At 39.3% G+C, this 16,226-nt stretch overlaps 1 protein-coding gene across 3 annotated transcripts in view; it reads left to right on the forward strand.

Moving 5' to 3' along the window:
- The window catches only part of LOC102227988 (multiple epidermal growth factor-like domains protein 10), a 100,565-nt gene that overhangs the window by 59,105 nt on the left and 25,234 nt on the right, over positions 1-16,226 (forward strand). For 2 of the 3 annotated variants that reach the window (XM_023338409.1, XM_023338411.1), the window contains exons 6-7: positions 1,477-1,723; positions 15,811-16,020. In XM_023338409.1, coding sequence (XP_023194177.1) covers positions 1,477-1,723; positions 15,811-16,020 — 457 coding nt within the window. The remainder of the gene's footprint in view (positions 1-1,476; positions 1,724-15,810; positions 16,021-16,226) is intronic. The other variant, XM_023338412.1, reaches the window with a different exon arrangement.

The following is a 16,226-nucleotide window of genomic DNA, read 5'->3' on the forward strand; positions in this document are numbered from 1 at the left end:
ACATGCATTTTATTATCTATAATTTCTGCCTTTTCTTTGTACCTCACATCTCCGCTATTAACTCCACCACTGTTTGTAATACAGGGCCAGACTGCAAAAGACACAAAACTATGCACTACTTACCCACAAGCTACAGTTTGTTCTTCACAAGCTGGAGCATGTTCATCACTCAGTTACTGAATCTTAAAAATTAGAAATATCAATACTCTTTTTCTTTTTCTTGTGCTAAAGTTGAAATTCACATAATTCACCTTTGGCCTTCCCACAAAGCTTGGAATTTGTAACTTCTACCAAATGAGTCCCCTCTTTTAGTGCTTGACAATAACACATTGACATGCAAATGTAAATAAACTTTGATACTGAATAGTTCAAATATGAAAACCACTAGAGTTTGGTTTCAGTTATGTTCATGCTGTGCATAGTGTATCAGTTCACGTTTTTACATTATGTTTGTGGTTGAATGTTATTTCTGTTTTCTCAATAATTCTTGTTCTTACCAAATTCTACTACATTCTGCCAAATGCTATCAGTTTTTGAACTTCACTCACAGATGGTACGCCTGCTGTCTTTCCTCAACTCCCCTTATTCTGAGGGAAGTATGTTTAGAGTCCTCCGTATTTACCTTAAATTATCTCCAAATCTGGGGTCCTGCCAAATATTTTTCTTCTTTGACATTCTTTTTAAACTGTGACAGAAAATCTGACGACAACCTGTTATTTTGACATATTACACACACCTAACCATTTGGTGCAGATAGTTTCAACTCTACACAGAGAACATGGCAAAGGTCAATAAATCTATCAATAGAACACTTTACGTCGGCGTATAAACTCTGATCTGGAGGCTATCTGAATTGATGGCAGTTCCTTGAAGAGTTATGGATAAGAGACTTTGGAGTCATCTAGCAAAGATGAACCACTTATGTGGGATTATCCTCTCACTAAGGGTTTTTTCCCCAGGATCAGATAACATTCAGAGTCTTGCCAACTGTGATCTCTTCAGTTGGTGAAATGTTACCTAATTTCAATATTGTCACTGCACAGAAAAAGTTACATGTATTTAGCTTGATCTGATAATCAAGCTGAATACCTGTTGATGTTTTGTAAATGTTACCTTAGTTCTCTAGTATCTATTTCCATCATCATCTGTTGCAAGTAGTAGCACTCAGTCGTCATATCTTTTAAAACTTACTCCCCCACTTAATGTTGTTTATACAGTTTCCTTCCACATTAATTCCAACTACAGGGTTTAAGTTTTATACTTAATTTGAAGAAGTTCTGCAAAGGGCCAGTTGGTTATTCATTTCAATTCGTTAAATGTACTGTAGCTAGGCATTTCTTTAAGAAATATTCATAATTTCTTAAGTTATCTTCTTGTTCCTCTTGACACTTGGCAGCAAATTAGAGATGTTAATGGACAGCCAGCATACATATTGGAGGAAGGCCTAAATCCTGCTTATTTTTATCTTCTCTGCAGCTTGTGACAGTGACCACTGGGGCCCCCACTGCAGCAATAGATGTCAATGTAAGAATGGAGCACTATGTAACCCTATCACTGGATCCTGTATCTGCACTCCTGGATACAGAGGCTGGCGATGTGAGGTCCAATGTGAAACTGGCTCTTATGGAAATGGGTGTCAATGGACATGTCAGTGCCAGAATGGGGCCATCTGTCATCATGTGACTGGAGAATGCAATTGTTCACCAGGATACACAGGAACTTTGTAAGTAAGATGAAATGGAAAAAATGCCAGAAACATATATATTTTTTGCTTTTATCCACAGTACACAGAACAAAAATAAACCTGAGTGAAGTTGGCCCTCCCACCTTCTTCAAATCAGACAAAATTGGTGTCAAACGTTTGTGCTACATTTGTGCAAAACGTTTGACACCAATTTTGTCTGATTTCATAAAAGGGGGAGGGGGGCTGGATGACCTTTTGACCTTTAACCTTTAATTAATATCTTCAAAGCCAAAGCAGCACAAACAACAATTTTTGCTTCACAAACCAGCACAAACGTAGTCGAGTTAATTGACACCCATTTCGTCTGATTTGATGAAGGTGGGGGGGCTGGTTGACGTTTGATGACCTCTAGAAACATTTCTTTATATTTTTAAAATGATAGCGGCACAAGCAAAAATTTTTGCTGCACAAACGTTTGACACCAATTTGTGAAGTATTTTGTTCTACGATCAAAGGACATGCTATGTGCCAAAACTTTTGTATAGGTGAACAAACAGAGCTCAAACACTGTAGATCATCAGATTCTCTTATATAGATTAAAACATTGTGTTGGCCTGAGAGGTCCAGTATTTGAATGGTTTAAATCATATGTAGAAAACAGAACTTTCTCAGTTCATCTTTACCAATGCTGTTCTGGGGCCAAACCTTTAAAGTACGGTGTTCCCCAAAGCTCAATTTTAGGTCCCATTTTGTTTATATTTATTGCCTCTTGGTCAGATTTTCCATAAATTTAACGTTTCTTTTCATTGCTTTGCGGATGACATCCAGATTTATATGCCCCGTAAACTGCAAAATGGTAAAAATGAATCTCTTCAGCTATTGATAGATTGTTTAGCTGAAGTTAAATCTTGGATGGAACAAAACTTTCTTCATCCCAATCAAAGTAAAACTCAAGTTATATTATTTGGTCAAAGTCTTCACACTACAAATTCAGATCTGATTCTTGGTTCTTTAGCTCGGGTTTTGTCAGACCTCTGCTAAGAATCTTGGTTTTACTTTTGATAGCTGTTTAAAGCTAGATAAACAAGTTAGCTCTGTCGTTAAATCAAATGTTTTTCACCTGCGGATTTTAGAAAAAGTTAAATCTTATTTTTGTTTTAAGGACTTTGAAAGACTTATTCATGCCTTCATTACATCTCGTTTGGATTACAGTGAACCCTTGCTATAACACGGTTCACCTTTCACGGCCTCGCTGCTTTGCGGATTTTTTTGTGCAGTTTTTTTCACAGTGCATTGTATTCTGCGTACTGATTGGCTAAATAGTCTCCACACTTCTTCTCTACCTGTGTGCCAATAATGTTACGGTATGTAAATATACGTAATACAGCTTGGCAAATTTTGGTAAATGTTTTTGCCCAGAAGAAAAAAAGAGCGACAACAACTACCGATAACTATGTTCTTTCTGAAAAAACACACCTGCACCACAGACTTCAGAAGAAAAGGACACTAAAGAGTGGAGTGAGGCCACAGCATCAGTCAGAGGCACAGTGAAATACCTGAGTCACAATTAGTCCTAGTGTACTTTGTATTGATGATTAAAATGATTATTTTACTGTAGTTATTTGTAAGAAAGCGTTCCATTTGTTTAAAAAATGCTTGGGCCTGAAAACAGGTTTTGTTCTTTGGTTTCAATGTAGAGTATTTAATTATGCTGTATAATAATTGTAAAAAATTAAGGTAACTACTTCACGGATTTCGCCTATCACAGGTTCTTTTCGGAACGCAACCCCCGCGAAAAACGAGGGTTCACTGTATTGCAATTCATTATATAGAGGCCTGGATAAATCACAGATGCAGCGACTTCAAATGATCCAGAATGCAGCAACAAGGCTTCTTACAGGAACCAGGAAGCATGACCATATAAGGCCCATACTCGCCTCTTTACACTGGCTGCCCCTTTTTTTATCGAATAGATTTTAAGATTCTTTTATTAACATATAAAGTTTTAAATGGGTTAGCTCCACCGTATCTTTGGGACCTTTTAAATTTTCAGTCTGTGTCCAGAACCCTACGATCAAATAATCAGCTTTTATTGACAGTTCCTCGGACCCGACTTAAGAGGAACGAAGATCAGGCTTTTTCTTTTGTTGCTCCTATTCTATTGAACAATTTACCTTTCCAAATTAGATCTGCCCACAGCCTGGATCATTTTAAATCGCTTCTCAAAACTAATTTTTATCCTTTGGCATTTATTTGAAGTAGTGTTTTGATACTCTGTTTTTATCAATTTGTGTTATTGTCGTTCTTGTACAGCACTTTGGTGTAGTTTTACACCTGTTTTTAAAGTGCTGTATAAATAAATTTGACATTGACATTGACATAATGCTGAGTGGAAAGCTACAGAAATAGCATCCCCTGTGTACCGTATTTTCCGCACTATAAGGCGCACCGCATTCTAAGGCGCATAGAATAGACGCTACAGTAGAGGCTGGGATTACGTTATGCATCCATTAGATGGAGCTGCGCTAAAGGGAATGTCAACAAAATAGTCAGATAGGTCAGTCAAACTTTATTAATAGATTACAAACCAGCGTTCCGAAAACTCCGTTCATTCCCAAAATGAATAAAGAGCTGTTTTATTATTTTCCCTGAGGTAAAGTAAGTGACGTGGTATTTTCATGACACAGTTTATCTTTAACAACAGCAAGGTATAACATATACCTTGGAACTTTTCCTCGATTCAATAAACACGTAAAAAACAGTCTGATACTGTTACAGTAAATCAAACGTTAGTGCAATCACAATATATATATCCACTTCCGCACCATTGATTCGTTCATGTTAAATTCTCTCGCTGCTGCTCTATTCCCGTGTTCTACTGCATGACTGATCGCCTTGAGCTTATACTCTGTGTCGTAAGCGTGTTTCTTAATAGGAGCCATTTTGGGGTCTTTACACAAAACCCAGCATGCACCGCGCGCTTCTTCGTCTACGGGGGAAAATGAAGTCAGTGGCTGCTTACCGTAGTTGCCAGACGTGTTGTGGCTTAATATTGGTCATATGGACCAATATTGAGCCACAACAGGTCTGGCGCACCGGATTACAAGGCGCACTCTCGGCTTTTGAGAAAATTTAAGGTTTTTAGGTGCGCCTTATAGTGCGGAAAATACGGTATCTGTTTGCATGATATTGGTGAGTGGGAGTAGTATTGTGATATTCCTGTAAATCTGATGCATAAGTGACACCTGCAAACCATAGTGGTCGAGAGTGAGAGTGATTTCATCTTTATTGTATATTTTAATAGAATATTTTTTGTGTATACAGTGAACCCTCGCTATATCGCTGTTCACCTTTCACGGTCTCGCTGCTACACAGATTTGCATCGTGCATTGTGTTCTGCATTCTGATTGGCTAAACAGTCTCTTCGCTTCTTCTCTACCTGTGTGTCAATAACGTTGCGGTTTAATATGTATACGTACGTAAAACAGCTTGCCAAATTTAAGTTTGCAAATTCTCTTGCAAGAATCTTTTTGCCCAGAAGAAAAAAGAGCGACAACACCTACAGATAACTATGTTCTTCTCTCGAAAAAGCACACCTGCACCGCGGGCTTTAGAAGAAAAAACGCTACAGAGTCAGGATGCAGTGGCTCAGTCAGAAGAGCAGTGAAATACACGTGTCACTATTTGTCCTACTGTACTTTGTATTTTTTTTTTCATAATCATTTTTCATTTTCTCCCGTTCTAATCCAATGACTCGGGTCGCGGTGGGGCGGTGCTGATCTCCACAATTTGAAGCCTTCAGTTCGTATTGATGATTAAAATTATTATTTTACAGTTCAGTAGTTATTTGTAAAAAAAACAAAAACAAACGTTTATACAGTACTTTTATTTGTTAAACAAATACTTGGGCCTGTAAAAAGGTTTTGTTCTTTGGTTTCAATGTATTATGGAGTATTTCATTGTATAATAATTGTAAAAAAAGTAAAGGTTACTACTTCACGGATTTCGCCTATCACGGGTTCTTTTTGGAATGTAACCCCCCTGAAAAACAAGGGTTCACTGTATTATGTATTTCAAATATTTGATGTAATTAGTGGGAGAAGGAGATGTTCTCCCACCTCTCTCTCCCACTAGACAGGTGAGACAGGGGGTAAAGCACAACCCACCTATTGAGACCATAGTCCTTGACGCAGCTGTTACAGGTTCGAGTCCGGGCCAGATGACTTCCCCTTTTCTTATTAAACACTGTCTTGTCTGGCCACTCTCAAATAAAGGCCAATAGAGCCAGTAAACCCTTTATAAAAAAGAAGTGAGAAAAATGAATGACAAGGACTCATTCAAGAAATTTTTTATCTGAATCCCTGGTTGGATATTTTAAATTTGAATCGGTCTGTTAAATTGGTAAATGACCATGTATTACCATCGCTTCAGATTTGGATTTGTTGATTTGGTAACCTGAAAATTTACCATATTTCTCTATAGTCCCCATAGCGAGGGAACAGATATCACCAGATCACTTATATAAGTCAAAATATCATCAGCAAAAAGTGAAAACTTGTGTTCCATAGTATTTTTGTCTCTAATGTCTTTAATATCCTTGTTCATTCTAATCGCTACTGCCAGAGATTTGATGCTTATGTTTCTTCTTTGCCATGGCAGCGCACTGAGATGCAGGGGGTCGGCACTTTTCCTGTATTTTGGTGGTATTAAATTGGATCGTTTCACTTTATGTTGGGCAAACCACCTCTTGCCTAAACATGAACCACCGCTACAGTAAACATGTTCTTCTGAAGATCAGTTTTTCCTGTGAACGGAGTGTTACAGCTGATTTTTTACACTCTTATAACATCCCAGAGAACATTGCAAGGACTCCTGGTTCTCCGCGGAGATTCCAGATTTAAAGCGGCAAGCTAATAGGCTGCACAACACGGCATTTTGATGGAAACTGCAGACTCTGGTAAGAGCAGAGGGGGCGGAGTCTGTGCATATCAACAACACCTGGTGTACAGACACTGTGACTGTGGACAGCCAGTGCTCCCCTGACTTGGAGTATATAACTCTGAAATGCAGACCCTTCTACCTACCTAGTGAGTTCACTAGAATAATGATCACGGTTGTTTACATGCCACCCTCTGCTAATACAAATTCGGCTTTGAGAATGCTCAGAGCAGCTCTGTTGTTAATAATCAACATAGCCGATATCCAGATGCAATTTTCATTATTACCAAATATTTTAATCATGCAGTGCTCCCCAAACTTCATCAACGTCAATTTCCATCTGGTAGGACTCAATACGTTGGATAAGATCTACGCTAACATCAAACTGGGTTATAGAGCCAAACAGTTAACACACCTGACGCAGTCTGACCACATGTCACTGTTTTGATTCCTGCATATATCAAAAACATTTTTGTTTCAAAATTAGAGGGGGATAGTCATGGTCCAAACTCGCTTGCTGCTCCAGGTAAAACCTTTTTTATGCCATGCCTTGCGAAGGAGGAATTCTTTGGTTTTAAAACGGAGGAATTTCACAATAATAGATCGCGGTGGGGCTTCGCTTGGGAGTGGAGGGCCTAGAGAGCGGTGCGCCCATTCAATGTGTATGTTGAGCTCATCTTGGGACAGCGATAAGCCATCACGGAGTAACTTCTCCACAAAGTCACCCATTCATGCCGAGTCACGTTCTGAGGCCTCGTATAAGTCATAAATGCGTATGTTCTCTTCGTGTACTGCTCTCTAGGTCCATTAGTTTATCCTCCAACTTTATCTGTAGCTTTATTGTTTCAGTGTCTATGTCCTCCGTGGTTAAAATCCTCTCCTCCGCTTTTTCAATCTGACCCTCCGCCTCGTCTAGTCTGGCTCATCTTTTGAATTTCTTCTTTGATTTCTCCCCAATGCGCATTGCCGGAAGCCTCTTAATTCCTGCAACACTGTCTATCATTCAGCCATGTTACCACTGTTGGTTGCTCAGCTTAAGTCAAAAGGTGCAGCCGTACTTCTTCAAAGCAGAGGTCCAGATGAATAGCGGTTAACATTAGCCGAAATGCTAGCAATATTTTCTCGGCTTTAAACGTCCACTTAGTTATCTTTGGGTTAACTAAAACAACAAAGATAATGGCTAACAATAAAGTTAACAGCAAAGACTCTGCTAAGTCACGACTACTGTATGGACACCGATGCCAAAGGGACTAAAAATGCTAAAATGATTGTAAAAAGAAAAACGAAAAGATGGAAAATGAGATTGCACAACTTAAAAACCACAAATGCCGAGCTGACAAAGAAGGTCCAAGATTTTGAAAGAAAAGCGGCAGAATCAGAGAAGATGTAATATATAAAATAGAAGATGCAATCTGCGCATTAATGGATTAAAAGAGTAAAAAGAGGAAGACACAAGAGAGAAAGTCGCGTATCTCATTAAGCAGATTATGCCACACTGGAAAGAGAAGATGGACATCATTCTTGACACTGTACACCGTCTTGGCCCGAACAACACCAACCTCCCACGACAGATTATTGTACAGTTTAAAAGTCGGATCTTCAGGGATGAACTCTGGCGATCCACTAAACATCCGTTTCTCTGAGGACCTCACCAAAGAAGACCGACTGGCTTTGCAGCCCGAAGTAAAGTGTTACGTCCACCAGGCTCGTTTGGTGGGGTAACATTAAAGGAGACCCCACAAGGATTTTCTGATTAAATGAAAATTGAATTTATTAAATTATACTAAAGAAATAAAACCTGAAAAGGGAATTACCTGAAATGAGAAACCAAAATAAAATAATGCAAAACCCATAACCAACCAGAAATAAGCAAATGCAAAACAAACCTAACAAAACTCAACCATAAGATACAAACCAAACCAAATGGGGTTCTGAGGAGGGAGAGGGGAAAAACCTAATGTCTGTTGCAGCATGGCAGCTTTTAAAGGAGCAGAGCAGCAATCAGGAAAAAACATAACACCTGCAGAAGGCCTGTCTCCAGAACCCTACAAGGAAGGGCTATTTGTGTTGTTATTTTGTGCAGCACTTTGGTGCAGTCTTGTCTGCTGTAAGGTGCTATATAAATAAATTTGACATTGACATTGACAAAAAGGGCAGAGACCCACTGCAGTCGTAACAAAAGCAAGCATTTCATTCTCAGGTAAAACCCATTCAAATACTGTTCAGCCTTTTATTATATTTCATTACATTAATTTTTTATGTTTAACTTGAAAAGTGAACTTCCTCTAATTTGTGTTAATGCAAGGGGCCTAAGAGATTTGACTAAAAGTAAAATTTTATTTTTATTTTGTAAAGGGAACAATGCAAATATAATATTCTTACAGAAAACTCATTCAAAACATGAAGATTTGGTCTAAACAATGGGGAGATGAAGCTTATTTTTGTCATGGTTCTTCAAAATCAGCAGGGGTCGCTATTCTTCTAAAAAACTTCCAGGGTCAAATAAGTTCAAGTAAAATGGATAAAAATGGTCACTGGTTATTCCTCACTGTCTGTTCGGATAACTTAATACTTATTTTGTTAAATATATATGGTTATAATAATCTAAACCAGAACAAATTATTGCTAGAAGAAATAACCCTAAATTTAGATCACCTAAAATCATTTTACTCAACAAACAATGTTGTAATTGGTGGGGATGTTCAAGATGAATTTTATGATAAATGGCCTTCTAAACATAACTCATGTTACCCAAACAAAATATTTAACAATTTTTGCAATGAACAAAACCTAGTTGACGTGTGGCATCATCTTAATCCCAATTGTATAAAATTTTCATGGTTTGGTTCAAATAGCAAAACAAGACTTGATCACTGGCTTATGACAAATGAATTATTGACCAATGAAATCAACTCAGATATTTCTGCTGCACCGTTGACTGACCATAGCCTTATTTCCTTACAAATGAAACCTCAAAACTGGAAATCAGGCGCAAGTAAATATTGGAAATTAAACTACAGTCTTCATAAAAATGACACCTACTGCCAAAAAATAAAAGAATTAATCTAAAATATAAAGAACTCTGAAGATTTAAATAACCCTGTTCAAAAATGGGAATTCCTAAAGTACAAGATCAGACAATTTTCTATCTCATTCAGTAAACAAATTAAAAAAGAACTCCAAAGAAAAGATACTAGATATTGTACAATAACTAAATATATATTGCAATAAACTCAAACCAAAAATGAAAAAATTAATATCAACAGAGGTTTTTAAATTCTATAACAACTTGTATACCGCCAAATTCTCAGAACAAAAATCTTGCACCTTTTTTAAACAAATTGAAACATTTATCCCTAAAATAGAGGATAATTACAAAAAAACTTATGACAACAATATTACAATAGATGAACTTGATAAGGCTATTAATCTCTTATCATTAAACAGAGCACCGGGTCCAAATGGACTGACTGGAAACTTTTATAAACACTTTTGGTAAGACTTAAAAATATTACTGCATCAAGTTTTTACAGAAATTTTTAAAAATTATTCTATGCCTACTACAATGAAACAAGGAATTATTATATGTATCCCCAAACCAGACAAGGACCCAAGATTTATTGAGAATAAAAGACCTATTACACTCAGAAATTCAGATTATAAATTACTAACATATATATTTACCATGCGTCTCCAATCTCAAACATTATTGCAGAATCGCAGTCTGGCTTCTTAAAAGGGAGGTCAATCCACAACAATATTAGACTGGTAAAGGACCTGATTGAATATACTGACATGATCAAAGATGATGGCTTTATTCTTTTCCTTGACTTTTATAAAGCTTTTGACTCGGTGGAACACCAAGTCTTATTCTCAGTTCTTGAACATTTAAGTTTTGGATCAAACTTTATTAACTTAATTAGAGGTCTATATCAACACATTAATAGTTGCGTAATACTATCTAAGGGCACCACGGCTAGATTTAACATTGATGTTGGAATTCCCCATATCTCTTTAATTTAGTTGTAGAAATGTTAGCAATCTATCTTAAAAACTGTGCAGACATTGAGAAATTTGACGTTTTCGGTACAGAATTAGTCATTAGCCAGTTAGCAGATGACACCACCATTTTCTTAAAAAATCACAAGCAACTTCCAATTGTAATTGATAAAATGTATCTTTTTTCAGAGGCTTCAGGACTAATGCTAAATTTTAAAAAAACGTGAGCTTATAGCCATTCATGACACTTCCCTAAAAGAAATATCTAGCATTCCAGTAAAACTGAAATTAAATACTTGGGAACTGTTATAACCGAAAACCAAGAATCAAAACTTAACTATTGAAAACAAGATTAAATAAAGAATGTAAATCCAAACTTAACTCATGGCTCCAAGAGACCTTTCTATTTTAGGACGAATTTACTTATCAAAAATGGAAAGTTTGTCGAGATTAATTTATTCAACCTGTAGCACTGCTATCCCAAATAGTTTAACTAAGACTATTAACCAAATGAACATGAACTTTATTTGGAGAAACAGCTCACACTACCTACGGAAAAGTCATATGGTCAAAGAAAGCAAAGATGGCGGTCTGAAAGTAATTGACTTTGAATGTCTTAACGGAACCCTTAAAATTAATTGGTTGAAATCCTGGATTAAAAATTCTCAGTTATTTGGTATTGTGTCCCTAATTATATATTTAACAAAATAGGTGGTCTAAAACTTGTACTTCTAGCTGATTTCAATATACATAAATTGCCCATTTAACTATCAGAGTGTCATGAATTGGTGCGGTGGATGTCAAAAACAACAAAAAACGACCCAATGGAGTGGGCGGAGGCACAGGAAGGGCCAAGAGTCCAAAACAAACAAAAAACTACCCACAGGGTGGGCGGAGGCAAAGGAGGCGGGAACCACGGAGGTGGTCCGGCGGTCGTCCGCGGCGCTGGAGGCGGGAACCACAGAGGCGGTCCGGCGGCCGTCCGCGGCGCTGGAGGCGGGAACCACAAAGGCGGTCCGGCGGCCGTCCGCGGCGCTGGAGGCGGGAACCCCGGAGGCGGTCCGGCGGTCGCCCGCGGCGCTGGAGGTGGCGACTAGGAGTCCCGGGGGCCGCCCACAGTTGGCGACGATGAGCACCCAGAGGCAGGGTCTCAGGTGGAGCGCCGAGAGTCGGGGACTCGGGAGGAACGCACAGAGTCGGGGTCTCGGGAGGAACGCACAGGGTCTCGGTCTCAGGTGCGCCGGCAGGAACGCCAGCTGCATCGGACTCGGGTGCGCCGGCAGGAACGCCGGCTGCATCGGGCTCGAGTGCGCCGGCTGGAAGTGCTGGTCCCGGAGATGCTGGAGCTGGGACTGGGCTGGCGGAGAGACTGTGCAGCTGGGTAGACAGAGGGTTACCCTTCAGCACGGCGATTGCCGTCAGGCGCTCCCCCTCTGCCTCCTGCTGCAACTCCGCCAGACCCAGGTGCAGAAGTCGTGGGATCCAGGAGTCCAGCATAATCACCAAACGTGTGGAAATGTTCAGGCGGTGACGGGCGGAGTATGGCCTTGCCACCTCCTCGACATAGTCCTTTATTGTTCTTCTCAATATCCCTGGGTCCATGATGAGAGAGAGAAAAAAAAAAAGGTGCGCCTCACCGTACTTTCTGGTCGGGTCCTTCTGTCATGAATTGGTGCGGTGGATGTGATGAGGCAAACGCAGCAGACCCAGGTAACGTGAGAAATTAAGGTTTTAATGAGAAATAAGTCAAAAATAGTCGACAAACAACCAGGCAGCACGACTGAGCAGACGCCAGGGCTCAATGCCGGTAGTAACTGGTAACTTGACCGGACAACACTAACATATGAATCCCCTTGTTGCTATTTTAGTTATTGTTTCATTATTATTAATTGTTTTTTTCCTTATCAATATTACTTTGTATTTCTATTTCGGAATCTGCCTCTACTATGCCCTCTACAGAGTTGCACTGTTGTAATTGCCTTACTTGTTTGTGCTGACCTTGTTTAAATATAGTTTAACACACACACACAAAAAGAAAAGCAGCAATGACAGTGAAGAGCAGCTAATTATTTTTGCTACATTACACTTGAGTGACACAACATGCTTTTTTACAATGTTTTTAAGCAAGAATGTAGCTCTTTAAGTCTCAAATGTCTGCTTGGTTAACCAATACATCACCTAATTGCAATATTGCTCCTGCTGCATTAACAGCCAGCTCCCCTCGTCAGCTGTGCTTCACACTGTCACAGTTGCTAGGCAATATGAGTTACACTAAGGTGAAGGCTAGACAGCTAACTGAAGAATAGACCTGTCTGAATTCACAGATTGTCATTTATTTGTGGCCTTTGAAGGACCTGTCCTAGTAGATCAGGTTCTTCGAAGGATGCAGACCCTGAATTCAGGCACGGCTTCTGTCTGCTCCTCTGTGTCTCACTCACACATGACAGTTTTCAGAGAGGATTAATAGTAAAATAGAACACTGAGAAGGGCAGAAATGTAGAGAACTACAGAGATGGCAGAACTGTAGTAGCCCTCCAGACTACAGGGGAGGACTGAAGATGGGGTCAAACTTGAAAAACTTGACAAAATGAGAAAATAACTTTTTAGAGGTAGGGGGCTTTTTTATAAGCTCATAGAAGCTATTCAGCTCAGGTAGGGTTTCAATGTGGGGTAAGTGCTATCTGACAAAATTATGAACTTGCAAGTATCTGAAAAAGTGACTAGAAGGGACACTAAACTTTGTTTGAGGTTGCATGAAGGAGTCAAAGTGATTAGTAATGTATAGATCCTTAGTAACCCTTGTTTAACCAGTTCTCAAAGACAACATCCATTGTGCCTTCTTTAAATGCTGTGTTCTCAAAAATGAAGCATAGCTGGAGACACTAGGAAGAATCAGAACAGTCTTTTATCTGCTTGAGAATGCTGAATAATTTTTTTAGCACATAATTATCCTTTTAGCAGAAGGAAAGGTTAAAAGAGATTGGAAAACAACCTCCTAGTGCAGCTGCTAGAGAGGAAGTGTAAATGCCCTGAAGAAGGGGAGTATTTTAATAAGAGCTGGTGCTTCTGCTCCAACGGTTATTATTAACTCGATTTAGCTTACAAACATTCAGAGATATGCTGAGATAAACAGCAGTATGTTAGCAACAGCGCTAACAACGGAGCTAACAACAGAATTTAACATTAGGAGTGCCAAAAAAACTCACAGCTTTCTGAAAGTTAATAAACTCATTTACAATATACAGGCCTGTATATATATATATATATATATATATATATATATATATATATATATATATATATATATATACTCATACCTGAAGAAGGGGAGTATTTTAATAAAAGAGCTGGACACGGTGCTTCTGCTCCAACAGTTATTATTAACTAAGGAGAAAGTTCCGGTGCTCTTCACTATAGCTAGCGCAAGTGCTAGACTCCCCCTGCTGGTTGAATTTGACCACTGCTTCAGCCAAATCAGACTAGCCAGCCTCTGAAATAACCAAATTTCAATCCAGCTTCAGCCAAATCAGACTCACCAGCCTCTGAAATAACCAAATTTCAACCATCACAGAAGCAGTAAGTTCTGAGGAGACAAGGTTTTCATTCAGCAGCCAATTTGGCAATAGAGAGTTCACTTCTTCATCTCCTGGGTGGACATGACTGCAAATTACCCTAGGTCTGGCATTGCAAGTCCAATTAGAGCTGCAAGCAGCCTTGTAAGGCCCTCATTGCTCAGGGCTGCTTAGTATCACCACCTTATCGCCATCGTGCCTTTCCCTCACCCATCCACGAGGGGGGGAGAATTTTGCAAATCTCCCAGATAGCCTTATGTTCAATTCAGTAAGAGTCCAGCAGCATGTCTTAAAAGCTTGGCTGAAACCTGGCCTTCTAGGAGGGAGTTATTTTCGCTTTCTGTTTGGTGGCAACGGATTGGCGAGGACTTCCTGTCGGGTTTGATACATCTCATGTGTGGTTATCGACAGTTTTGAATGAAGTTTCAATCATGTCATACCAGATGAGGCAGTACTAATGATCCAATAATCTTCAATAGTTTCTCTGAGTGGACACGCTGCCTGAGAGAATGGTTGAAGGATCTTTGACCTGTTTGTCTAAAGCGGCTATTGTGGCTGACGAGTTTATGTTGACGTGTGCGAAGTTTGTTTCATAGGTTTTCTAAAGGAATATCTGATTCGGGTCACAGAGCAATTAGCACATTAAACCCTCACTTCCACTGACTTATTTAATTCTTTACAAGTTAGCAGGTGTAACTGGCTGCAAGTAGGTAGTTTCTTCTCTACGTTTCTGTGAAGCATTGTATCCTTGCACCTTCAGTCAACCGGGTGCGGACAAAACAACCAGGAGACATTTCTCCTGTTTCAGACTGCTCAGTGGCCCTGAACTTTGTGCAAAGATTTGAGTTACTTATTTATTTTTTGGGAAGACGTCAGTGTTTCAGAAAGTTTTGCGCTGTGGCTGATCGGTTTGTTCTTTCCATGTGGAGAGGAGAGAGGCGCAGATATCAGCTAATTCTTTTTTTTTAAAGGTTTTGTTGGCTCTAGTGGCCTTTATTTGAAAGTAGTTTGACAGAAAAGAGGGGGAAGACATGCGGCAAATGTCGCCAGGCCAGGAATCGAAGCCGGGAATCAAACCCGTGACCACCGGCACCAAGACCTCAATATATGGGTTGTGCTTTGCCCCTGTGCCACCACAGCACCCCAGATGTCAGCTAATTCTGTCAAATTCAGTTCAATGCAGAGTGTAAACCACATGCAGTTATCTGTTATCACATGCAGTGACAACTTCAATATCACTGCACGTGTGGTGGGATGATGTATTTATGCCATGAAATAAGCATGTCACGATAAAATTTATTTTCCTGTGCAAGTTTTTTTGTTTTTTTTTACCTGTATTATCGCGAATGATATATGAAGCCCAGCCCTTCTTGGAACGTGCTGAGTTTCCCTCCTTCAGATCTCCTGAAGTGTAAAGGTGAGCGGCCTTTGCATAGCAGAGATGAGATTAGTTTTTTTCAATAAGACTGAAAGAACCAGATTCCTTCACAAGGTTGGGGACCTATACTCAGAACTTTTGTACTGAATTTCTAAATGTATTTTTATTGACACTTTTCATACCAGCACACTGCTTTGCCAAATCTATGACCATGCATATTTCTGTCTTACTGATAACAGGTGCCAGGATGAGTGTCCAGTTGGTACTTTTGGTGCTGGCTGTGCAAAGACCTGTCACTGTAACAACAGTAAGTGCGTTCATATCAACGGAACGTGCCTGTGTGATGCGGGCTACACAGGAGAAAAATGTGATATCCGCTTGTGCCCTGAAGACCGTTATGGTTTAAGATGCAAAAAGAATTGTCCATGTCATCCCCCAAGAACTCTAAGGTATGCTGCAATTGATTTAACTGACTTTAACAAACTTTATTGTGCAAGAAGAAACACATTTAAATGATTGGTTTTCTATTTTCCTGAATACTCACTAGTACTATATATGTGTATGAATCAGTGTAGAGTTTTAATATTTAGGGGGAAAAGCAAGTTTCCAGGTCTAGTACTTAACTAGTGTGGCTGTAATATGTAAGGGAGTCACA

This window comes from Xiphophorus maculatus, chromosome 8 (genome assembly GCF_002775205.1).
Source record: "Xiphophorus maculatus strain JP 163 A chromosome 8, X_maculatus-5.0-male, whole genome shotgun sequence".
NCBI lineage: Eukaryota > Metazoa > Chordata > Actinopteri > Cyprinodontiformes > Poeciliidae > Xiphophorus > Xiphophorus maculatus.